This window comes from Monodelphis domestica, chromosome 3 (genome assembly GCF_027887165.1).
Source record: "Monodelphis domestica isolate mMonDom1 chromosome 3, mMonDom1.pri, whole genome shotgun sequence".
Lineage (NCBI taxonomy): Eukaryota > Metazoa > Chordata > Mammalia > Didelphimorphia > Didelphidae > Monodelphis > Monodelphis domestica.
The window spans coordinates 494,255,386-494,282,556 of NC_077229.1; the positions used below are offsets into that span (position 1 = coordinate 494,255,386).

At 38.1% G+C, this 27,171-nt stretch overlaps 1 protein-coding gene across 1 annotated transcript in view; it reads right to left on the bottom strand.

The window, feature by feature from the left end:
- The window catches only part of DMGDH (dimethylglycine dehydrogenase), a 112,820-nt gene that overhangs the window by 49,940 nt on the left and 35,709 nt on the right, over positions 1 to 27,171 (bottom strand). Inside the window, 7 exon segments of the mRNA XM_056824802.1 lie at positions 1,512 to 1,642; positions 2,378 to 2,543; positions 4,727 to 4,880; positions 5,285 to 5,454; positions 10,111 to 10,309; positions 13,334 to 13,582; positions 26,271 to 26,475. Coding sequence (XP_056680780.1) covers positions 1,512 to 1,642; positions 2,378 to 2,543; positions 4,727 to 4,880; positions 5,285 to 5,454; positions 10,111 to 10,309; positions 13,334 to 13,582; positions 26,271 to 26,475 — 1,274 coding nt within the window.

Genomic DNA, 27,171 nt, shown 5'->3' on the forward strand with positions numbered 1-27,171 from the left:
CCAAAAATTGGGAACAATTTATTTTAACATAAGGTTCTTTTAAATAGTGATTTCTTAAATTTTATTTTAAAGCCAAATTTCCAGGAAGGCTTCTCTTCTACAAGGTGGAGCTCCGGCCACTACTTCGAGTCATGGATGCTTCTTAGAAGCTGATGCATAATTGTTCTGGCCCAGGGAACAAAGCTGTAAAAACTTGGAAGACTTCTAATTTTGATAAGCTTCTAGGGTTTTGCTGGCTGTCCCTGTAGGGAATACTTTATTGTAATAGGTATTGTGTACTCCATGGGGCTTCTGAATTCTGCATCTGGAGATGACCTTCTCCATATAGTGCCAATCTATGACAGTCCCCCTAGTCTTAGCTATATCACCACAGGACTTGTGATCTTAACAGAATGTATAACAGCAAAGGTATGCTGGGGTGAGGGTAAGGATATGTTATGAAAACAGATACTATATGACAATAAAGCTCAAATATCTGATAGAATTTAGCTTAGTCTTTATCCCAAAAGGCCAACAATTTAAATTTAGCACTGGGCCAAAGAGAAAGAGACATATAAAAGGATGGCAGTGGTTTAGAATAATATCTCAAATTAATATAATGCTTTAAATGTCACAAAATGCTCTGCATATATCATTTCATTTGATCTTTTTAAAAAATCCTGTGAAGAAGGTGCTATTATTATCCTCATTTTACAGATGAGTAAACAGTTAATCTAAAAATAACAGACCAGTCAACTGAAGCGAAGAGTTAGTCTCAGACTAAGAGTTAATTTGAGAGACTGTTTGTCTCAGAAGATTTAAGTGACTTGGCCAGGTTGAAATAAAAACAACCCAGTTCTAATTGACTTGTTGGCTCTAGACATTATTATACACATCTTATATTTAAATTTGTGTTATCTTCTTTTAGACGGAAAGAATCCCAAGATTTAATCATTTCTTTTTGGCTGATGGGCTCTTTTCCAATTTTTGTTTTAATATGGCAAACTCACTTTTGCCTTACATTTTCAGTGCTCAGCCCACTTCCCAGAACCCAATAGGTTAATTAGAAATGCTTTTTTTTTTTATTGGTTTGTTTCTTTTTAAAAATAAGACCAGGAAGGATATACTCAGAAATAAAGGTAATGAAAAAGCAAACCAGAATGATACATTAAAAAATATAAAATAAAAGTCAAAGGATTTTAGAAATAATAGGTACAAAATAAAATAATGCCTTTGCTGCTTGGAAGTTCAGAAGAAAAGAGGAACTCCATTCATGTAAGCTTGATTCTATAGTTATTTTATTAAAAGTATATTTGCAGGGATAGCTAGGTGACACAATGGATCAAGAGTCAGGTCTAGATATGGGAGATCCTGGGTTCAAATCTGACCTGAGATACTTCCTAGCTGTGTTACCGTATGCAAGTCATTTAACTCCCATTGCCTAGTCCTTACTACTCTTCTGCCTTGGAATCTATATTCACTATTGATTCTAAGATAGAAGGGAAGGGTTAAAAAAAAAGAAGCATACTTGCCTCAGGTCATGAAGCTCAGACCCAGAACCAGTTACCAATAAAAACTCTCCTGGAGATTGCTGACTGACAGTCAACTCAGCATAAACTCGACCCCTTGGGGTTAACATGTGACTTATATTTGTAAAACCCACCTACAACAAAGGAACATATAATTACCTCTGGGTAAAGGGGAAAAATAATCTGTGTTTTCCTGGTATAAAACATCAGTAAAATGTTTAGTTGCTGATTAAAAGGCCTTTAATCTTCTCTATTAACTGGCTAATATGACTTTGGATCATAATTTTTGTGTTAAAGCCTTACCCAGGAAAAGATTAATTTCAGAATTGTTCTCTTATGTGATTATTTTTAATAGTCCACTCTTTACTGCAATTCTAAACATCCAGATTATTAGTAGTTAATACTGTTTTCAAGTTGACATAATTCTCCCTCTGATATATTACAAGTTCCTTGAGGGCAGAGACCAAATAGCATTTATCTTTTCATCTTTCCAAGGCCTTGAACATTCCATAGATTAGCTATAACCTACATTGCTCTATTGCTTATGGTAGGCATTTGTTGAATGAATGAATAAATGAATAAATTAATGATTAAACAGTTTAAGCCCTTTGATTCAGTCCTTTGATGATATTAGAGGTATTCTCTTCCTTTAAGAGAATGCAGTGGTTACGTAAAAATTTAAATATGTAAAAAAGACAAAACTTACAGTAGAAGCTAAAGGGAATTGCTATCTGTTTTCTTCTCAAGATCATGATGTATACTAAAATAATTTATTTGTGCTATGATTTAGCTTTTTAGAAAATGGAATGAAAGGCCAAAGGATCGAATAGTCCACCACCTCTGAACCTTGTGTCCTCAGTCTTATTTACCTTTGGAATGACATTTGCAATGAGACGATCCAACAGTTTAAGAGAATCTTTGCCTCTGACCTTAAACTTGCCAAACGGTGATAGGTCAATCACCCCAACTTTTTGCATAACTTGTTGATACTCTAAGCCCACAGGCTGGAACCAGTTTGTCCGTCGGAAGCTTGGCCTGAAACACAAGTTTGAGAATCATAAGACAACTGCCACTCCATTTTATGGATCACAGAACAAAAGAATTTTGAATAAAACCTGCTTTTTTCGATATTTCTCAAGTTCTATTCAGAAAAAATAAAACCCCAAACAAAAATATTCCCTAGGATCATGGGTCTAGAATGGAACACAGAAATCATCTAGTCTAATTGCCCCATTTTCCAGATGAGAAAATGGAGTTCCAATAACTTGCCTAAGCTCACATATATAGGAATCAGCAGAGTGGGGATTTGAACCAAGGCTCTCTGACTCCCAGGGTCAAAGAACTTTTTTCTATTGCACATTACTGCTTCATTAAATTGTACCGTGCAAAGCATGAGATGGATTCTAGTCTCTAAGTTATTCATGTTTTACTTTTTTCCAGGTGGCACTGAAGAGGTGAAGTATTAATTCATTTGACTAGGAAAAAAAAAAAAGAAAAATAGCACAAGGAGCCCCTCAGCTGGAAGGATGCTCAAAGGTCTTGTGGTCTAGTTCTTGTTTTAGAGACAAAGCACCAGAAATCCAAAGTGCTGAAAGCCTCATGGATGGCTAGTGGCAGAACCAAACTAGACCCAAGGCGGGTCCTGACTTTGGAGCTGGCGTTCTAATCCTTATACTGTGCATTGAGACTGCCTCCAAAGAGAGAGAAGTTTGGGAAGGAATGCTAACTTCCTACCAATATGCCACAGCTGGGAAATGAGTTGTAGTTCGGGAGCTAAAATGTGAGAGTGAATTGGGGCTAGCATTTACCTAGATCACTCAGGAACCCAGTAAACCAAAATGGAAGCATTTTACCCTTAGGGTGATCCACACTAGCCAACTACCCAGACTCCATTCAGTGAATAATGGCCCACTTTTTTCTTTACTTTGGGATAAGTAGATCTCTACTTCATGGAGACATGGAAGCTTCATAAAGCAACCAAAATGAAAACTGAGATAAGGCTAATGAACTATTTGCTCTGCTAAATTCTTTTGGATTACAAACTCAGAAAAAGCACATGTATATTTGATAAACTATCTCCCCCCACTACCACCCCCACCCCTGCCACCTCATTGTAAAGTTCTTATGTGGCAACCGCTCCATCAAACAGAATGTTGACTTTCTTGGGAATTTTCCTGGGCATTGACAGGATAAGTGACTGACCGAGGATCACAAAGCCAGTGGATGCCAAAAGAAGCAGGATTTGAACTCGTCTTGCTGATTCTTAGGCCAGCCTTCTGTCTATTAATCCTCATTGCCTTTCATTGATAAACATAATCCATATTGCTTTAAAGTACGACTATGCCTAATAGCATTTTAGAAGAATGAAATAATTATATTAGAAATATATTTTCTCTTAATGGAAGGAGTTTAATAGGTGGTTTCTCCTTTCATGTTGGAAAGGATTTAGTTCCTTCTCTCACAATGAGAAGGCAGATAGGTGGCACAGGGGATAGAGCACTGGATTTGGAGTCAAGAAGATCTGAATTTGAATTCGGCCTCAGATACTTTCTAGCTGTGTGACCCTGGGCAAATCACTTAACCCTGTTTGCCTCAGTTTCCTCATCTGTAAAATGCACTGGAGAAGAAAATGGCCAACCACTCCAGTATTTTTGCCAAGAAAACTCCAAATGGGGTCATGAAGAGTCAGAAATAACTGAACAACCACAACTCCCTTGAGGAACCCAACATGAGAAGCCTCCATAATGTTTACGAATCAATAGCTGCATATCACTGCATATCATGGGAGCTTTTAGTATGGTGCCATTAGTCTGCCCCAGAGACAGTCCTTAACAGTCCTCAGCGCCTCCTTTGGATTTTCCATTGGATCCAGAGAGGCCCCTGGAGAAAACCCCTTAGTTTGGAACAGAGATTTCTCAGGTCTTTTGGGTGCTGCCTAATGCTAGTTCAATTTGAGAATGCCTGGGAAAAGCTGAAGAGTCCCCAAGGCCAAACCAAATCTAAGGTTTTAAATCAGTCTGTTAGTCCCCCCAAAATTCATGTAACAAATCCTGGAGATGATAAATGCCCCTGAAACAAAATAACATTTGCTCTAGGGGGCTCTGTGGAGGAGAGGAGGCAGGGAAAAGGTTGGCATACTAGTTCACTCCTGCTTTCCTTCCATTTCAAAGCAGACAATTTGTATTATGGTGGCAGTAATACTGTGGCTTTAGTCATACTTATATCCAGGTTCATGTCCAGACTTGTAAAACCAATGTGGCTGCTCCCATCCTGCATGGAAGCCCATGGAACATTTAGAATTAAGAATATTATAAAGCCCGCTGATTCTTTTAGTAGGTCTCCCAGCAAATCTTTCTTCTTTAGGGTAGCCCACTGGAAAGGTAAAAGGAAAAAATGTGAGCAATATGCAAAATATCATCTAGGCAAGAATGTAAAAGATATTTACAAGGTTTCCTAAATGCACTCCTTATTTTTAGAAATCCAGAGGCTATCACCTATCATGGTAGAGTGAAATGGAGGGAGAAATCTGAAATCCCTGTTAAGTATCACCCCTGCACAAAACCATGAATCCACTTCTACTCTAAAATCAAGACAATTTTCATTTGATTTTATTAAGTGTACAAACAGGTTATTATTCAAAATGTTGTCCATATTGTTTCTGGAGATAAAAAAAAAGCACTTTCTAGTAATCAAAACTGCCTCGACAAATTAACCAAATGGAGGCTACTGCAAATTCTGTTATGAGACCATTCTCTAATGGCAAATTAGCCCCTTACCAATATTGTTGAATCCGTAAGACTCTCTTGCTTTGGCCTCTGTATACTGAGTTGTTGTCCATTTTCCGTAACGATTGGGATCCACTTCAATGAGGTCAAAAGGAGGTTCTCCCTCAAGGATCCAATCGCTGAGATATTTCCCTATGCCACCAGCATGGATGATGCCATATCTTTAAAACAAAGAGTTGAACATATCCGAGAACATCTGTTTGAGTTTTTCAATAAAGGCAGAAGTGATAAAAGATGTTTAAAGCACTTGCCAATATTTTGTCTAGCATCAGTGTGTAAGGGAACCTTTAGAACACATCATTTAAAAAAATCTTCATATTGTCATAAATCTTTTCCTCTAAAAATGAATTTTAAGGGATCCAAATTCAACTATCTGTCTGAAAGAAACCTAGTTTGCCTCCTTCCTGTCAAGAGACCCAAGATCCTTCTGGGTGCTCCTTTTAAGGGGAGGAAAAAAGAATCAAAGCAAGAAACAGAAAACAATGAAAGTTAAATAAACAGACAATAACTGTGATCTCCCTGGTCCTCCCAGCCAAGCTTGATTATAATGAATCATAGAAAGGAGTGCTAAAGATTTCTGTTGTAGCAAGTAAGTGGTAGAAATCTTTCCTGAGGCGGGTTCATCCTTCCTTGTGGTGAAGTCGGAAGTCTTTAAGGCAACCTAACAAAGAACAGCTCATTCAGTGTGAAGAATGATTTATATGCGGTGGGCAAGAAGAAACCTTGGTTTCCATTGTTTTCTACCAGCTCACCTGTTGGTAAGGAATTATAATAATGTTGGTAATCATCATAATATATTTCATGCTTTAAGGATTACAAAGCACTTCATACAGGTTGTGAGGAAACTGTTGATCCTCACAACAACCCTATGAAATAGATACTATTATAATTTCCATTTGATAAAGGAGGAAACACAGGCTTAGCAAGGAAGGAGGGCTAATTGTGCATTTGTATGCAAAACCTCTATAAAATGAAGCTGATGACTGACCAAGGAAATCAAGAATATACGTATATAAATATATCCATGTAGATCCCATAGTAAAATGGAGTAGAAGGTGAAAGTATAAAATAGAAATATGGTTTTCCCTATGGTTTATGGAATTATTCTTCTCAGTGAATGTAAGTGATGCCATGTTTTTTTTTTAAACAAATTTACCATTCAATTGTAACTTATTAACAACTTCAAATGTGGGGAGAGCAACCTGACCCTGAAAGTCATTCTTTAGGTCCAGAGAACCTTCTGCCCATACATTTAGAACTGAAATAGATAATAGATATCACTGAGTCCATTCCTCTCATTTTATAGATGAGGAAACTGAGCCCTAGCCAGATCAAGTGACTTACCCACAGTCAAAAAGGAAGCAAATGGCAGAGACAAGATTTGAACATGGGTCCTCTGAGTCCCAAACCTATGCCCTTGCTATTGTCTATTTGGGAGGACTAGGAAAGCCTCTGAAGAAAAGGAAAGGTTTTTTCCACAGTTTTCCTTTGCATGTACTCAATTTGCCTCTTCCATTCATCCCAGTATTGATATTTCTATCTTTCTCTTTTAAAATGGTACTAAAATAAGAAAAATAAATATGATTAAAAATTAAGAGTATAAGACATTGGATTAAAGGGCTAAGACCACAAGGTGTCGATGAATCTAGCATACACCCCGGAACAACTTGTGAAGGTGGTGCTAGATTTCTTGGTGACCACAGAGGTAAGGATCTTCAGCATATGATGGGAAGCCATTGTGGCTTACACCAGAAGTTCACGATTACTGTGCAGACAGGCCCCTTTAAAAGCCTGGCAAAGGGAAGTCACTTAGCCCTTACCACTCTTCTACCGTGGAACCAAAACACAGGATTGATTCTAAGACAGAAGGTAAAGAATGATTAAAAAAAAAAAGGCTAGCCAAGGTGAGCCCCCTGACAAATAAAAAAAGGTCTTTAATCTTAGGACTAGATCCTCTAATTGTAACTGGGAAATCCAACATGTGGGACAAATTTATCTAGAGATGGTGGTGCAGAGATTTTGGGATGATCTGAGACCTACACATGCCCCCATTGCTGCTGATTCCATTGATGATACACAGGAAAGGCATGGATTCTTAGATGGCACAGGGTAAGTCTGTCTCAGTGGGATGTATGTAGTTGTACCAGCATGGTGGTTGAGTGCAGAAGGTAGTTGGGAGAAGGGTATAACAGCACTGGAATGGAATACCTTTAGGTTGATCTTGTAGGATGTCTTATCTTGGTATCCCCAGTTCCTAGCACAGTGCCCTGTGCATATTAGGCATTGAAGAAATGCTTGTAGATTGACCAATCTGGAGAGAGAAGACCTTTCTTTTTTTCAGACCAGCCCTATGATTTAACTTGGGAACTCCATGTAAGGAAGTTCCTTCCATCAACACAGATTGGCCACTGTTCTGCAACTTAAAGAATAGCCTGGTGGTACTGAGAGGATAAGTAACTTGCTCAGTCTCACAGCCAGCTCCAGTCAGTGGTGGGACTTGATCTGATGCTTAGAAGACCAGATGAAACCTTCCTTATTTAGTTCACTTTCTTCTTTGCTTCCTGGAACTGAGTGATAATGATTTCTCCTTTGTTATGTCTTTATTCTTAGGGAAAGGATTCCAGAAAAGTTAAGTAACACCTTTGCTGTATAAGTAGCAGGCAGCTAGGTGGCATAGTGGATGGAGTTCAAGGTCTGGAGTCAGAAAGATTCATTCTTCCTGAGTTCAAATCTAACCCCAGACACTTCCTAGCTGTTTGACCCAGGGCAAGCCACTTAACCCCCATTGCCAAGGTTTTCTCATCTGTAAAATGAGCTGGAAAAGGAAATGATAAACCACTTCAGTACCTTTACCAAAAAAAAACCCAAATGGGACCATGAAGAGTCAGAGGTGTCTGAAAAAGACTGAATAACCTTTATTCCTTTGGTCTTTTCACCAAGAAGGGCCCTCTGTAAGCAGAGAAGTTGGTGTGGGGGTGTGTGGGGTGCGGTCAAAGAAAGGAAATAGCTCTGCCAGCTTGTGAGACTGACACCTAATCAGCCTGTAAATCCACCCACTTTTGCCTGTACCTATAGCTACATCAAGGCAATTGGAATGACCCTCCCTTTCCCTTTCCTTATACTTTCAGGAAGTCTTTTAGTAGCTTTTCCCCAACTTCTTTTCCTCTTCAAGATTTCCTTTATTGTTGTTGTCCCTTTGGGCAATGGATGGTAGGGGGATTGGTGGACAGTAAGCGGAATAAAGGAAAGAGGAAAGAGAGGACCAAGTTATGAAAGATTTAGAATTACTCAGCTTCCAATCAGGCATCCTGGGAATGACAAGGAAGTAAGATGCTGCTTTTGAAAGGCCAGAAATGTAGACACAGGCTCCATTAGCAGAAGGATTAAAATTGGGAACAATGAAGGAAGAGAATTGGTTATTAGGAGCTACGATTTGGCAGTAGTGTAGAATTGACATCAATATTCACAAAATTAATGGAGCAGATATTAAAAGCAAAACAGCAAGAGGATAATGGACCTATAAGCAGAAAACCACCCTAGGGAATTTAACCAAACAAATTATATTAGACAAATGGGAATTGTAAAATTGGTGATAGAAAGACAGTCTCAGATGAACTACACGGGAGGCCTTTAGAATCATAACTGTCATATTGTTTCATAAAAATGTACTCATAGAATTAATTCAAATTGTTTTGTAGAAGAGTGCTGCAAGAAAACAGAACCATGTAATGGAAATGGCAGGTAAATGAAGTAAATTCAATTCTTGGACTAAGCAGTGTCAGCTAGGCAGCTAAGGGGTACAATGCATAGAGTGCCAGACTGGGGAGTCAGGAAAATGAGTTCAAATCCTGCCTCAGACATTTATTAGCTGTGTGATCCTGGGCAAGTCATTTAACCTTTCTTATCAGTTTCTTCATCTGTAAAATGTGGATGATAATAATAGCACCTATGTCCCAGGATTATTGTGAGGATCAAATGAGAAAGCACATGTTAAACACTTTGCCAACTTTCAAGTACTACATAAATATGTTTTATTTACTATGTAAATATATACCATATTAATACCATATACTATATAAATACTAGGTTCTTGTTGTTGTTGTTGTTAAAGATTATCAGTCATTGTTCTAAAGCTGAATTTCTAACAGTTCACTTTTTGCTATTGTTTCCAGATCCTATGGTTTCATTGGCACTGGGAACTTCTGGTGTGGAAAATTCCTCTACAATGCAAATGGGCAACTTGTTTTGGGGGGCGGGTTGCTTAGAACACTGAAAGGTTAAGCAACTTGTCTGTGGCCCCATAGATAATATGTGTCAGAGTTACCTCTGACTCAAATCCATGTCTCTCTAGCTCCAAGGTCAGCCCTCTCTCTATTACATCATGCTACCATCTTACTTCACAAAACCCTCTTTTAAAAAACACAATAAAACAAGAGCTCACATATGTTTAATGATTTTAGACTTTTAAAAACACTTTATATACATTATATCATTTGTGCATCACAACATAGCTGTAAGGAGGTATGCAGCCCATTTTATAAATGGACAAATGGAAGCTCAGAAAGATGATGACTTGCCAAAACTAATCACTTGCCTAAGTGATTAAGGTGGAATTTGAACTCAGCTCTTCTTTATTCTCCACTAAACCACACCCTCAATTCTTCTTGGCATTATGGAAAACATATTTCTTGATCACTAAGAGCAGATAACTCTCTTAGTCCCCTTTTCATCCCTTTTCCTTTCTTATGTGACAAATATTTAAAACTAATAATTAGGATAAATATAGTAGAATAATTGAATTTCACTGGAATACTTACCCAAAACCAATGGCCACCCAGTAATTTCTAACACCTTGATGTGGTCCCACCATGGGCAGAATGTCCGGAGTATAGGTGATAGGGCCAGAAACGATATTGATGATATCAGCCTTTCTCAAGACTGGAACCATATCCATGGCATTTTCCACATATTCCATGATTCTGTCTAGATCAGACTCGAAAAGTTCCTTTCCAAAACCTGAAAACACAATTCACCGTTACTCTGCAACTGATGTTTCTTTAATTGATGTCAATCGGGTCTAAGTGACCACATATCAGAAGAGATATAGCCAGTACGGTGCTTTCACGTGGTTATCAATACTAAAATGATTCATCATTAAGTTAAATCTCTAAAATTTCATTATTTTTCTACATGTGATTTATTACCCAGGTAGTCTATTTGCTGACATCCCCAAATTCTTTTACTTTAACATGAGCTACTCTTTTCTTTGGCACCAATTAGCTCTTAAGCAGACTGACAAAGTTCTAAGCTAAAAAAATAAACAGCCAAAGGCTGGCTAATAATCAGTCTTGATCCAGGACAACAAACAAGGAAAGGTACTTCTCTTCCTTCTGGAAGGAAGCGAGGGCCTGAGGTACAGACGAAGCTGTCAGGCAGTTGTTATGTGGATTGATTTGGCTTAACTATTTTTCTTTTTTTTTTTATAAGGGAAGATCATTCAATATGTGTGTGGAGAAGGGACATAAAGGGAAATGACTAGATTCCAAATAAAATGGTTTTCTAAGACTTTGAAAAGATAGAAGTGTACGTGATGGAAAGTATGCATAATAATAAAAATTATAAAATCCAAACGAGGCAGGGAAGACAAATTAGTGTATCTGGGAAATGGGAAAAAATCACTTCCAGACCTAGGGTGGTCTTAATAACCATTTTCTTTCTATTTCTCCTTCACAAATCTTTTTTTTAACCATACCACTGATTTTATTACAACATTCTCTGATGCAGCGCTTCTCTCCTCTAACGAAGACCAACACTTACTCTGCACTGTACAGTCTGAGAGTTGCCTGAGGATGCTCAGAGTTTAGATAGAAGTCTTGCCAAAGGTCATACAGTCAGTGTATGTGAGAGATGGGACTTGAACTTAGGTCTTCTGATGCTAAGATCAGCTCTCTCTTGACTGTACCCCACTGCCTCTCATATTTGATGATGTAGATCACATACACACAAACCAATACAGTCAGTGTTGGGGTGTTTTCTCCTCTTTGTGTCCTAGGTGTGCAACTGGCAAGAATCAAGTGTAAGTGAGAGAGTCCAAAAATAATTGAAAAAAAGAAAAGAAAAAAGAAAATGGCATAAGGGAAAGAAAGAGTGTGAACTAGCATCATGAGAGCGAGAGAGGATTCTGTCATCTTTTGCTTTCATTCTACATAGAAGAGATGGTACCCAATGGTGAGACTCATTTTCTTCCTGACTGAGATACTGGTGAGCCAGGCAGCTACGCTACAGAGCAGGGAGCTTTTTGAGAAAGAGCAGGAATTTGGAGATTGAGAGAATAAAATTGGCCCCTAGATCCCCACTTTGATTTGATTGGGATCACTTGGCCAACCCTGGGCCTATGGGTTAGACCTCTGCCAGGGAAGCTCTCACGTTCTGCACTAAATGATTCTGAGGTTTTATGAATATTTTTGGGACTAATTATCATTCATTTAGAGGTCTTTAATTTGTTTTCCTCCTTTGGTTAGTAAAATTAATAAATTTACATAAATAAAAAATAGTTGTAATTAAATTGATTATTTAATCAATATATTAATATTAATCAATGTACAATGGATTAAGGTAACAATTATTTAATTGAATTGATTATTTAATAATAATTTTGAGGATTTAAAAAAAATTTTGGGTAGATTTGCAATTTTATTGCTATAGAGAACACTCTACCAATGTAGATAAGTACCCACTCTACAAGTGGTAGTCAGTTGCCAAGAGCATCATGGCTTGCCCCAAGGTCACACAAGCAATGTCTGTAGGGGACAAGTGTTTCTTCTATAATTGTGGGACCCATTGAGGCAGCTGGGTGGCACAGTAGATAGAATGCTGGACCTGGAGTCAGGAAAATCCAAGTTCAAAGTTGGCCTCTGACACTTACTAGCTATGTGATCCTGGACAAGTCACTTAACCCTGTTTGCCTCAGTTTCCCTATGTATAAAATGAACTACAGAAGGAAGGCACTCTACAATCTTTGCCAAGAACCCCCCTGGATTTTAAAAGGGGTCACAAAAAGTCAGGCAAGACTCAAATGACTGAACAAAAGCAACAAGGAATTATGACCTGTATTCTTACAAGTATTTTCCACTACTCTCATACACTTTCAGCCAGAAAGGAAGGAACCTTCCCAGCTACTTCTCTTTCCACTGACCTTTGGGAATTTGTTATTGAAATGAGGTAAAATTTAAATTCTTATTTGAGTATCAAAATCTTAATGGGAAATAAAGAAAATAAAATCTGAATGGAAAAATAAAATAATCATGGGAATGGGGAAAAATTTTTAGAACAACTAAAACCTGAATGGGGAAAAGAATCCTGCCCTTCCCTAGTTTAGCTCTGAACCCCTCAAAGGAAGGAGATCATTTTAAAAACCTAATTGATCCTTATTCTCCTTTTGTTCTTCTTCTCCCTTCACCTTTAATGCTCTGAATAAAATCAAATCTGAGCCCAAGTTTCTATGAATTAAACTAACCGGCTCAGATGTATTTATCTACAGACTTGTCAAGTTTCATATGCACATATACATACCTACATACCTATATTAAAGCTGAATGCCACAACCCCAGCTGCCTCTTCTATCATTATTCTCTCTTAAAATGAATTGGTATTGGCTCTCAAATAGGGTGGGGAGTTGGGGGAATGGGATAAATGTATGTGGGAAGGAGAGGGCAGAAGGAGGAAAGATAAGGCTAAGTAAGGCAAAGGGGAGGAAAGGTTAATGGGATAGGTCCAGTATCAATTGGGAGAGCCACTCAGAGAATGTTCAAGGTATCCTAAATACTGAATCTCCATTCTAGAGGTTGAGTGCACCTTCTTCCTGGTAGAGGTCTTACATCCCTGTTGGGTTCTTTTCCAAAGGAACATGGGGTCTCAGGATAGTTTCCAACCTTGCCCCCCAGGTTTATGATTGCCCAGTATTTGAGGAATCGTGTGACTTAGAAGGAACCTGCAAACCACTGTGAATGAAAAGAAGCATGTGTCACTTAATGGCTTGACCTGGTGGGACGCCGTTGGTCACCCAGGAATCTTGGACCTTCATTTTCTCCTGATTTTCATATGGACCAAATAAAATTCCATCTCTTTCCTGTCGCAGGTAATATGATCCTTCTAAGTCTCGAATAACTGGGAGTTCTTTTTTTAAAGCTTTCACTTCAGGTATCGTCGCTGTGACAATATATTGATGATGAACCGGAATAATAGGATGTTCTAGTCCAATCATTTTGCCCACTTCACGAGCCCAGAATCCTAAATGAGTAACAATTGGAGATTTTAACACAATCATAAAAATATGGCATTTAATACTTATCTCATAAAATTTTTAATTAAAAAAGAAAAGTATTGGACAGCTTCTAAGCAGAGTATAAAACACTTTCTCCCCTTTGGCAATGGGAAAATGGACCTAAAAGTAGGGATGGACCTTGATTCAAACCCATCTCCCCATCCTTATTAACTGTGTAACCCAGGACAAGTTACTTAACCTTTCTGATACCACCAGCTCTGTTATATCATTGCTGTGCCTCTGGGGAAACCACTCAGCCTCATTTTCCTTATGTGTAAAGTGAGAGAATTGGACTCCCATAAAAGATAAGATTGTCACCTTCTCTGCATAGAAGATATCCCCAGAACTTTAGTTATCTCTATGGAAATATGCATCTTATTTGGTGTTCATTAAGTCTAGAATAAAAATAAATTTAAAATATGATCATATTATTGATTAAGTCTTTGTCACCAAGGCACTTTATTTTAAGAATCCAAAGGACAGTCAGATGCTAAAATAGTCAAAAGGCTGTTCATATCTTAATAATAATATATAATAATAATAAGTCTCCCAACTAACAGAGAATAATAGTTAGCATTTATAGGGTTTGGGGGAGTAGCTACATAGCACAATGGATAGAGTACCAGTCTTAGAGTCAGGAAGACTTTAAATCTAGTCCCAGACATTTACCAGCTGTGTGACCCTGGACAAATCACTTGAGCATGTTTGCCTCTGTTTCCTTATCTATAAAATGATATAAAATGAGACAAAAATGGCAAACCGCTTTAGTATCTCTTCCAAGCAACCCCCCCCCCCAAATGGGTAAAAAAGAGTCAGATACAAGAGAAACAACTAAACAACAGTAACATTTGCTTCTTTAAGGCTTGCAAAATACTTTTTATACATTACATTCTTTGAGCCTTACAACAACCCTGCAAGAGAACAACTTTTTTTCGTTGGGGTAAATTGAGTATGAGCACTATTTGATAACATCATTATCAAATATAACTATTCAATGAGTGAACTTTTTTTCTCATTATGTGAGCTTTTCCCTTCCTAATAATCTGCAAAAGTCCATCAAATTATACTAAGGAATCTCATTTAATGCTCTGAATTTTGTTCTCTCCCATAGGTCCCATTTCTTAAACTTTTGACCATTCACTTTTCTCTTCTGAATCTGATCTAGGTTGTCAGACAGTTAAAATATACTGGAAAGAGTACTGGATTTGGATTAGAATTCCTTGGTTTTGAATCCTAGCTCTACTGCTTGTTACCTGTATAACCTTGAACAAGTTTCTTAGCCTCACAAGCCTTTAGTTTTCTCATCTGTAAAAAAGGGTAGGTAGGACCAAATAATGAATACTAAAATTTATATAATGTAGGTAGGACCAAATAATGAATACTAAAATTTATATAATGCATGTTATATGCATTATTTTCCCTTGCCTTTTTCACTGTTGTTTGCCTTTTTTATCTCTAGCACTTTGAACAATTCCCTGGCACATAGTAGGTGCTTAATAAGTATTTTTGATTGGTTGATTGATTGATTTGCACTGCCATAGCAATCCAGGGAGACATATCACAGATAATTATTGCCCCCGTTTTATAGATGAGGAAATTTGAGGTTTAAAGGTATTAAATGACTTGCTTATGATCATATAACCAGTAAATGTCAGAGACAGGATTTGAATTGTGTTCTTTCCTAATCCCAAGGTCAACTTTCTTTCCATTATTACAGTGATACTTCTTTGAGAAGTTGTTAACTTTCAGCTCTCAATCCAAGGAGCCCTAGTCTCTCTGTTGTTGTTATTATTTTTAATAACCCTTACCTTGTGTCTTAGTATCAATCAATCAAGATAGAAGAGTGGCAAGGGCTAGGCAACTGGGGTTGTGACTTTGCCCAAGATTACACACAGCCAGGACCAAATTTGAATCCAGATCCTCTTGACTCCAGACTTAAGCTCTCTATTCAAAGTTCTACCTTGCTGCCCTTGGAGTCCTAGTCTCCTAAATTGTAGATCCCAAAATGAGCCATAGTGCCTCTATTTAAGAATAAAATGTGAGGTTCACTGTGTAGCTACTGCATGCTACAATCTAGTCTTGTTCAAGTATCCCAATACCATGATAATGATTCTTTGTTCCCTTATTTCTCAATGACAGAGCTATATTAGTGACCCCTGGTGAGTTTCTGTAATAGTCATAGAATAATAGTTCTTTTGCAGTGCCATAACTAATGCGGGTGAATGGACCAACATACTGGGAGAACTTGTTCCATTCTTCCTCAGGTCAACCATCATTTCTTTGCATCACCTAATTATTTGATGGTTTATTGGTCTAGTCACACGATTCTACAAGCTTCATGTCACCACACCCCCACCCAACTCCAAATGCTGATTCTCTACTATGGTACAGAACCTCTTTACCCTGAAAGTTCACTCTACCATCCTCTACTGTATGACATTTCCTTTCATTAGTTCTTCCCAGAACCATCATTTTAAGGAAGCCATCTGGGCCAATGATATCCTCATTCTTCTTCAAGTTAAGCTCTTAATTGTCCAGGTATAGTTCCCCATTCCTTTTTGATTTCCTTTTATCCTTATCTTTCCCCCTTAAAATATAAGGTCCTTAAGGGTAAGGAGTATCTTTTTGCTTGTAAATATGTTCCCAATACTTATCATATTGCCTGGCATATAATAATGCTTGATAAATGCTGATTGACTAGACTTGACTAGACTAGCCATTCCAAGCCACTACTTCCAGGTTAATATCCCCAGGCCTCATTGCTAGGGTTTCCTTTTCCTGGGACTGGTCTTTCCCACAAATTCCTGGGTGAGAAAAAGGTCTGGACTATCCAAAAGACAGAATCCTGCCCCACTTTCACAGTGGGACTGCCTTTGTAGTTGAATTCTCCTCTGAACAGTGCCCAACTTTCTTTGACTCACTTTGCCCAAGGTAAAGAATTCCTAGTTATGACTCTATAAATTAATAACTGAAAATTCAATTCTCAAAGTCTCATGGATATTTTTTAATAATGTGATTCTTCAGTTTATCTTCCCTAAAATAAAAACCTTATTCTCAAATAAAATGGTAATTATAAATATTATCACCCAATGGGACAAAATATAAAAACAATTTTTATATCCAATACTCTGAAGAATATGGACAAAAACTGTGCAGGACAAGAAAGTGTAGAAAGGTTTCGATATGTACTCACAGAGAGGAAATCAAGGATCAATCAACCAATTCATATAACAACAGACATTTGTGAAGTAGGATCTGTACCCACAGGGAGGAAATCAAAGATCATTCAATCAATCAGCAAACATTTATAAGGTGCCTACAATGTTCTAGGTTCTGTGGTGATTATAAGGAATACAAAGACAAATGAGAAACTATCTTTGAGAAATGGAAATTGAGGGGGTGTCCATCAATTAGAGAAATAGCTGAACAAATTATTGTATATGTGTGTGTGTGTGTGTGTGTGTGTGTGTCTGATAGAATATTATTAAGCTGTAGGAAACAGTCTCAGAGAAATCTGGGAAGGCTTTTCTATATGATATAGGATGAAATGAGTACAACCAGGAGAATAATTTCTACAATAATAACAATATAGCAAAGATAAACACCTTTTATAGACTTAGGGACTCTAATCAGAATAATGACTAACCAGGATTCCAGAGCACTAATAATGAAACATGCTGTCCATCTCCAGTTAGAGAAGTAATGGACGCAGAGGGTGCACTGGAGAAAAAAAAAAGTTTTTTATGGCCAACACAGGAATTTGTTATATTTATTTATGTGTTATTTTTCTTGCTTTCTCAGTGAAGAGAGGAAGGAGAACAGAAGAGGAAGATTTTACGTCTAAAGTTTTTAAAATTAAATGAGTTTAAACATTTTAAATTAAAACTTTCTAATTCACTGAAAATTTTAAAACAGCTTTAATCTCAAGAATATCACATTCTAATTGAAATGACAATGTGAACATATTACCCACCCCACCGCCTGACAAAGGCTCAAACAAACAAACCGGAGTCACAGTAAAGCTAGTATGGAAAACAGTAACTGAGTGGAAAGGAAAAGACCTTGTACAGAAAGTGACTTTTGAGCTAATTGAAGGAAACCAGAGAGTCTAACAGAACTGAGAAGACAGTACTTCCCAGACATGAGAAATGGTCAGTAAAAAAACACAGAGAAAGGAAATGGAGTGTCATCAAGGAAGAACAGAAAGTAGTCCGGTAGGGCTGGGCCATTGAGTACATGGAGAGGAGCAACCTTTAAATACTAAAAAGAGATATTTATCTTTGATCCTAGAAGTAAAAAGGGAGTTTCTACAGTTTGTTGAGAGGATAGAACCAACCTGGACAGAACTATTTAGTAAATTTGCTTTGACAGAAAAATATATCTCATGCATTGATGAGAGAGGAGGGACTTGAGAGAGGGAGATCAATTAAAAAGTAATTTCAATAGTCCACCAGAGAGGTGATGATGGATCAATTCAGGGAGAATGGATATTTGAAAGAGGTTTTTTGGGAGTAGAAAAGATCTGTCACTAATTGAACATTACTGTAAGTGAAGAGTCAAGGATAACACTGGGGTGACTGGAAGAATGGCGTCACCCAAGACAGAAATAGAAAAATTCAGAATGGGGATACATTTAGGGGAAAAGTTCTATTTTGGAAATATTGAGTTTGGCATGGCTATCAGACATTCAGTTTTAAATGTCAAATCAAAGATTGGTGATGTGGAACTATATCTAAGGAGAGGGAATAAGATTGGCTACAGACTTTTGAGGTCATCTACAAAGAGATGATTAAACTCATGAGAATTGATGAAGTCACCAAGATAGAACATATAGTGAGAAGGCAAGAGGGCCTAAGTCAGAGCCTTGAGGATCATCCACAATTAAGAGACATAACTTGGATGATGATCCAACAAAGGAAACTTAGAAGGAACATTCAGATAGTTAGGAAGAAGACTAAGAGAGAAGAGTGTCATGAACATCCAGAAAAAAAAGACAGTATTCAGACTTGCCAAGTGCTAAAGAGCCAAATAGGATGAGGATGGAGAAAAAGTCCTTCCATTTTTCCAATAAAACATTATGGATAGATATAACTTTGGTGGAAAGGAATTTCAGGGAATGCTTCAGTCTGAAGACAGAACAGAGAAGATTTATAGGCAAATGAAAGAACAAGAAAGTGACTAAAAGTATAGGCAGCATTTCCATGGAATTTGATTGAGAAAAGCAAGAGAAGGAAGAGTGGTTGCAGGCACAGTAGGACTTAGTGAGGGCTTTTGAAGGATGAGAGACTTAGAAGTGTTTTGTAGAGATCTAAGAATTAACCAGGAAATAATGAGAAATTGAAGATCTGAGATGGAAAGAGGACAATAGTGGAGATAGAATTAGGGGTACACATATAGGAACTAGCCTTGTCCAGAAGAAGTGATACTCTTCTTTCACTGGCATGAAGAATATGGAACTAAGTATTACACAAAAGTCCTGGTACAACCTTTATCAGACTATTTACCACCTGAGGGGGAGAGGAGAGGAAGAGAGAGAATCCGAATGGCAAAATGTCTGAAAACAATTGTCAAAATTTATTTCTATACAATAGAAAAAAAATGTTCAATAAAAAAGAGACACCTATTTGTGAGATTCTAAATTGAAGGGGGAGATAGTAAAATGGGATTTCAAAGTGCTGTGAGAAAGGAGGAGAAGAAGGAACTCATGACATATGGCCTTGGTTTTCTCAGTCAAGCATGAATCAAAACCCTCAGGTAAGAGGGGAGAAGGATACTGAGGGATTTTTGAGGAGAAAACAAAAGACTTGGAATAACTGGTTAGAAAGTACAAAAGGATTGCTTTGTTGCAGCAAGAGCCTAGTTGAGATTAGATTATTTAAATTTATAATGGATCTGGTCAATATATTTATCTGTCTTCTTCCAGTTCTTTATAGCAGCAAGTGAACAGAAGTAAAAGGGGGCAGATGGTGGGAGTAATCTAAGGTTGGGTGTTTACAAAACATACTTAAGTGGAGACAGACCAAGGGAACAAGGAATTCAAGAGAAGAGCAGAATATAGAGGTGAACTGCCTAGCTAAAGGGCAAAGTGGGAAGGGAAGAGAAAGCAACTACAGCAGGAGTGATGGCCTTGAAAACACAGGGTGGTGGAGAGATCAGAGCTTATGGTGGGATGATGAAAAGGTTTAAGAGAAATAAGACATAATAAGAAATGGAATAATAGGAGATTATGATGGAATAAAAGAATAGCAGTGTTCTTAGAAGTAGCATACTTGTGGATGAGCGTGATCATTCCTGTGTGTAGTTGAGGCAGAATGAGATAAGACTAGGAATTAGAATTATGATTTCATTGATGTAGGGAGCTCATAGGTGAGGCAACTCCTTCCACTAATGAAACTTAACACCTTCTCTGCAAATTATAGTCCTAGTGACTTGATAAAAGCACCAAGAGATTTCAATTTGCCTGAGGTCACACAGCTAATATATGCCTAAGGTGGGACTTGACTGAAGAACCAGCTCCTATTCCCTTCCCTGCCCTCCTACCCATAGAAACCCTGTAGGCAAATCATCATATCCTGACATATGCCAGGAACTGAAAAGGACCCCAGCCCCAGAAGCTCCTGTCAAGTTCTTGTTCACTCCCCCTACCCCATGAATTCCTGTGCACTTCCCCTACCACACTGTATAAAAGACCTTTAAGCCCCACAATCAGGGATCGAGCCATTTTTTAGAGTGCAGAGCCCAAGCTGCAGTTTGTTTAATAAACCCCCTCTTGTGATTTACATTGTTGGTCATAGTTTCATCCTTGGGATCGATTTACCGGGCACTTCAGAACCTAGATCCTTCTTGACTTCAAGGTCAGTATGCTATCTACTATGTAAAACTGCCTCTCAAGAATGAGGGTTGATTGATCCAACCATTCTGGAAGGCAATTTGGAACTATGCCCAAAAGTCGCTAAAAGACTGTCTGCCCTTTGATCCACCCATAGCACTGCTGGGTTTATACCCCAAAGAGATCATAAAGAAAAAGACTTGTACAAAAATATTTATAGCCATAATCTTTGTGGCTATTGGAAAATGGGGAAATGGGGAAAAAATGAGAAAATGGGAAAATGAAGGGATGCCCTTTGATTGAGGAATGGTTAAACAAATTGTGGTACCTGTTGGGGATGGAATACTATTGTGCTCAAAGGAATAATGAACTGGAGGAATTCAGTGTGAACTGGAATGACCTCCAGGAATTAATGTAGAGTGAAAGGAGCAGAACCAGGAGAACATTGTATACAGAGACTGATATACTATGGTACAATCAAACGAAATGGACTTCTCTATTGGCAGTAATGCAGTGATCCAGGACAATTCTGAGAGACTCATGAGAAAGGACACTATCCACGTCCAGAGGAAGAACTGTGGGAGCAGAAATGCAGAAGAAAAACAACTACTTGATCACATAGTTTGATGGAGACATGATTGGGGATGTAGACTTTAAATGATCACCCTAGTGCAAATGTTAATAATATGGAAATGGGTCTAGATCAATGACACATGTAAAACTCAGTGGAATTGCTCCTTGGCTATGGGAGGGTGGTGGGAGGAGGGGAGGAAAATAACGTGAATTATGTAACCATGGAAAAATATTATTAATTAATCAATAAAATAAAATTTAAAATATATATGTATATACATATATATATATATCAACAGGAAGCCATGGCCAATATTTGAGCTGAAGAGTGATAATAAAAGCAGAATATTAAAAGAAAAAAAAGGAAATATTATAAATAAATTAATTAAATAAACAAACTTTTTAAAAAAGAATGGGGGCTGAGGAAATTGAGGAAGGAATAGGTTAGATTATTTAAGAATTGCTTGATATATCAGAAGAAGAAGAAAAATGTCCATACAATTGTTAAGGATATTAAGTGAGAGTGAGTGATATTAAGAGAGTTAAGGACATTAAGTGAGTGAGAGTGGAATGAGCTCTAGATTTGTAGACAGTTATTGCCTTGGGTAAACAAGAGGGCATTCCTGAGCCAGGCAGTCAGAAGAAGCTGGTTTGAACTAGTTCATTCCAGTTCAAATTAGGGAGAATGAAAATATGTTGACTATGAGAGAGAGAGAGAGAGAGAGAGAGAGAGAGAGAGAGAGAGAGAGAGAGAGAGAGAGAGAGAGAAGGGGAGAGGGGAGAGAGAGAAGGGGAGAGGGGAGAGAGAGAAGGGGAGAGGGGAGAGAGAGAAGGGGAGAGGGGAGAGAGAGAAGGGGAGAGGGGAGAGAGAGAAGGGGAGAGTGGGAGAGAGAGAGAGAGAGAGAGAGAGAGAGAGAGAGAGAGAGAGAGAGAGAAGGGGAGAGGGGAGAGAGAGAAGGTGAGAGTGGGGGGGGGAGAGAGAGAAGGGGAGAGTGGGAGAGAGAGAGAGAGAGAGAGAGAGAGAGAGAGAGAGAGAGAGAGAGAGAGAGAGAGAGAAGGGGAGAGGGGAGAGAGAGAGAGAGAGAAAGAGAGAAGGGGAGAGGGGAGAGAGAGAAGGTGAGAGTGGGGGAGAGAGAGAGAAGGGGAGAGTAGGGGAGAGAGAGAGAGAGAGAGAGAGAGAGAGAGAGAGAGAGAGAGAGAGAGAGAGAGAGAGAGAGAGAGAGAGAGAAACACTTCAACAAACAAAAGCCCTAGAAATTGTTGGCACCAAAGTTATTGGTAGAGATCTGAAGAAATGAGGTTAAAACAAAGGGTGAAGGTTATCTGAACAGTTTTCTACTCCTATTGAGTTTGTAACAGGCTCGACAGTGGCTCCATTTTTTGTCATATCTTTGATGCAGTGTCAGCTAAAGTTGAGCAATTCTTTTGCCTGAACACTGAGCTCCACCTTTGTGGAAGCCAAATATATCTCTGAGTAAGTTAAGAAAATACCTAAGAAAGTTTCACAAGGGGGCAGACAGCAGGACTACTTGGAAGGAGCATCTGGAAAATATTTATGAATGATGACAGTTGCATTGTCATACCACATGGCAGAATGAAATAAAATGGGAAAAGCACTGGAGACCTAACTTCAAGTTCTGGTTCTAAAACTTACTATCTATGCTTCTTCATCTGTCACACGAGGATAACAATAATGCTAGGGTGCCTGCCCTTATAGGGTCAGTGCAAGGAAAATTCTTTATCAAATGTATGATGGCATAGAAATGTGAGTGAATATTGTCATTAGCATAAGACGGATCCTACCTAAAGGGTTTACAGAAGGGTGTGCTCAAGGGCTGCACGGGATGAGATGTGGGTGGGTTGTAGCCTGAATGGTCAGGGGTAGAATTTATCTGAGGTCACAGATCCACTGAAGTTCCAAGTACTCACAAGTGCTATATAATAAAATTTGCAAAGCCCTCTTCCTGTATTAAGCATATTATCTCAGAATGCTCAATTTCCTTCAAAACTCAGCTTAAATTTAAAGCCTTTCCTGATTTCCCCAACAGCTAGTACATTTTTCAATCCCCCAAATTTATATATATATTATATATTTATATATATATATATTATTTCTGAGTTTCTAAGCTTTTTCTGTGTTGTCTGCTGGCCTTTGTTGTCATCTGCAGCTTTTGCAAAGCTCACCAAAAAAATCTCCATTTTATTTCTTATGCCAACCTGAAATATATTGAAACTCCAATGGGGTAAGTCACAAAGAGTTGGACACAACTGAAGAACAAAATGTGTTATTCTCATTAGAACAAACTTTTCCCACAGTTGTTTAGATTTGTAGAACATGACCTTGGGGAGTTTCAATTTGGGACTAGAATCTTACCCCAATCCTGACACTGAAAATAGGGTTGGGAGACTACATGGTTAGAGACATTCCAGGTGCTAAGTTCCCAATTTTATGTATAATCAGAGTCTAATATAGTGCCTATATAAGTTCAAGAGCTGTTATTGCCTCTGACAAGATTTTTATTTCAAGTTGTCCCAGTGAGGCAGTTCTGCCCAGTGAATAATTATAAAGTCTGAAAGATCTGGGTCCAATTCCCATCCTTGACTCATATTGCCTATGTGACCCAGGGCAATTTATTTAACCTTAGTGCTAGACTGAAGAAAATGCCAATATTTACTAAAAGAGGGAGTTTTCTTTTAAAAAAAAATCCTTAGGCAAAGTGGATTTCATGGGACCATAAGGGGAAAAGAGGACTCGAAGCACAGTATTGGCTATTTTTAAAATATAGGAATGCTTTCTCTACCCTTGACCTAAGTATAGAGATTTTAAACAACTTCCAGCATCTCCACAGAGATTTAGAACCTAATCTATTTGAAGGAAAATCTTTTGGAGGAGTTTCCAATATCTACTAATTAAATGACACCAACAACCAGTTACTATTTGAAGGAACCATGGTCAGAGGATGAATGTGGTGACATCTCCTTTTGAACTCAATGAATATAGGAGATGCTTTGGAACCGTTGTTTCTCCTTTGAGATTAGGTCTTTCCATCTTGCTGAGACTGAAAATGCAGCAGCCACTCACAGGCCAGTTTCTTTACTATGGAAGCTCTGACCTGCTCTGTTTCTGACTTAGGCATTCCATCCCCTTCCAACTCTTCCAGCTCCCAAGGGCTTCCCATATTACGTTCAACTTAGTCTGGCTTCCCGTTGACTTAGCCCTGAATTTATAGTTCAGAACTTTTGAGCTTGTGATCTACTACCTTCCCCAGTCATAGGAATTACAGGTAGGTACCACCATGCCAAGCATGGAGTATACATTTTAATGATGAAGATAAACATACACATATCAAGTATATATAGCAAATCTGCAGAGCAGATACAAGCTATATGAGCTTTATTATTTGCTTCTTGCAATTTTTACTCAATTATATTCTATTTCATTAATGTATTACAATGTAATTTCCAATCCTTCTTTGTTATTTGTCTGGGGAAAAATATGCCAAATGATATACCGGAAGGAGCTCCAAAATTGGTTTTAAAGATGGATTCGAATTTCGTTTCCTATGCTTATAATCTACATAACCTGGGGCACAGTTTTCTGGATCCTAGTTTCCTCATCTGGAAAATAAGAGTATTGAACTTACTGGTTTCTGTGCTGCTTTCAACTCTATATCCTATGATTCTAAAATAGTTTGTGGATGTGTTCTCTTCTCACAAGACAGCCTTATCTCATAAGAAAGCGATGGCAGCTATGTCGAGACAACTATTTTTTCAACTGTCAAGTTGGAAAAGCCTCTCACATAATACCAGAGAAGTTTTTGTTTTTTTCAGAGAAGTTCTAATGTCTGAAGGAGAAATTAGGGAGCTTATTTAAGAGCATGCTAAAAGGGAAAGAGTAAGGCTACTATGGAACTGAAATTTGAACTGATAAGAAAGCATAGAAGGCAATTAATTTGTAATTAAATTAATCTGGAATTAAATTAAGATGTACTTGGGAAAGCTAGGCAGCACAGAAGATAGTGCAGGCCTTGAGTCAGGAGGACCTGGGTTCAAATCTGACTCAGACACTTCTTAACTGTGTAATCCTGGGCAAGTCACTTAACCCCAATTGCCTAGCCTTTGCCACTCTTCTGTCTTAGAACTGATACTCAGACAAAAGGTAAGGATTTAAAAAAGTAAAATATAATTTAAAAATATTCAACAGTATAAATAAAAATACAATACAAGATAGAGAATGTTGATTTATGGTTCCAGAAGTCCATATGTAGCTGGCAAGGTCATATCCTCTGAATCGGTAGTAATAACACTTCTAAGCTTATGCTTCCAAAGAGAATGAAGAAGGAAGAAAAGGATTCATGCAAAAATATATTATTTATATTAATGGCAGTTTTTTTCCATAGCAGTCAAAAATTGGAATCTAAAAGAATGCCTACCTCTTTGAGAATGGCTAAAAAAGTGATGATATATGAATAAAATGAAATTCACAATAAGATGTGGTGAAATGCGTCATTTCAGAGGAGGCTGGGAAGACCTCTGCAAACTAATGAAGACTAAAAGGAGGAGAACTAAAAGAGCGATTTATAAAATGACATTTAAATATTGTTTTGGAAGACTTAAAAATTCTGATCAATGCAATGACAAAGGCACTATTTTAGAAAACAGAAGATGAAGTATGCTGACCACTTTCTGCCTGAGAAATGAAGGATTTTAATGCAAAATGAAACATGCGGTTTTGGACCACAGCAAAAGTAGGCATTGGTCATGCTGGATGACACATATTTGTTAAGTGAATTTATTATTTTTGTTGTTGTTGTTGTTCAATTGCTGGGAGTGGGAGGAGATAAATACTTGGAGGGAAAACACAAAAATATTTACTTTTTTTTAAATGAAAGAAAAATAATTTAGTAACAGAGAAAAGAGAACAGAAGAACATGCTAACATTCTGGTCTTGGATGATTAAATATGCAGTGATTCCCTACATTGGAAATGAAAAATATTCATTTACGAATATCACAATGTTTTATCACATTTCACAATATATAATCAAATATGATAACTAGCAGAATACAGCCTCCTTAAGAGGACTATTCTTAATCTGTCTTTGTAGTCTTACTGTTCAGCACAGTGCCTTGCAATACCAAATGCTTGATAATTGCCTATCAAATTGAGTTGAACTAAATTCATTATTAAATAGGTTTTCTAACTACATACCTATGGTTTTAAAACATATACAAATATTGAGTAATGCTTACCAGTAGCATTCACAATTCTATTAGCCCGGACTGATCCCTGTTGGGTTTCAACTTCCCATGTCCCATCTGATCTGGGTTTTAGGTTAGTCACTCGAGCTGGAAATTTTAGAAGAGCACCATATTTCCGGGCCCCAGCAGCCAGAGCCATAGTGAGAGAATAAGGATCGATGTGACCATCTCCAGGATTATAAAGCCCTGCTAAAACCTATATGGAATACAAGATGAATTCAAACAATGTAGAGGTTTTCTATAAGGGACATTTCATATCTACCTATGAATAAATCAAGGTTTTTGAAAGCTAACCCACTACTTAACATGGTATAGACCAGTGGTGGTGAACCTTTTAGAGATCACGTGCCAGGCCCCACCCCCAGAGACAGCATGCTGCACATGCTCCCTCTGTACCCCAAACATGTGGGAGAAAGAGCTCCCATTGGGCAACTCGGCAGAGGGGTGGAAGAAGTGAGGAATATCCTCAGCAACTGTAGAGATGGGGAGGGGAGGGACCCAAGTGCTCTACTCCCCTCCAGCTCTGCCACCTGTGAGCCACTCACCTTCAACCCTGTGTGCTCCAATTGGCTGCTGGGCAGAGGAGTGGAGGATGGGAAAAATGTCATCATGCACAGTGGAGAGGGGGAGGGCAGCAGCTCTACCCATGTCCCTCTGCCTTTCTAGTAACAAACTAGAGAATACTATGGCATGCATGTCCACAGTGCTCACAGAGAGGTCTCTGTGCGCCATCTTTGGCATATGTGCCATAGGTTCATCATCATGGGAATAGCCTATTCCCAGGGTGCTTTTCTGATATTAGTGAGGCCTAAGCAAAATATAAGTAAATATTCAGCAAAGAGGATTTTTGAAAGATCTTACCACAGATTTTGTTTTCTTAGTAAATAATAAT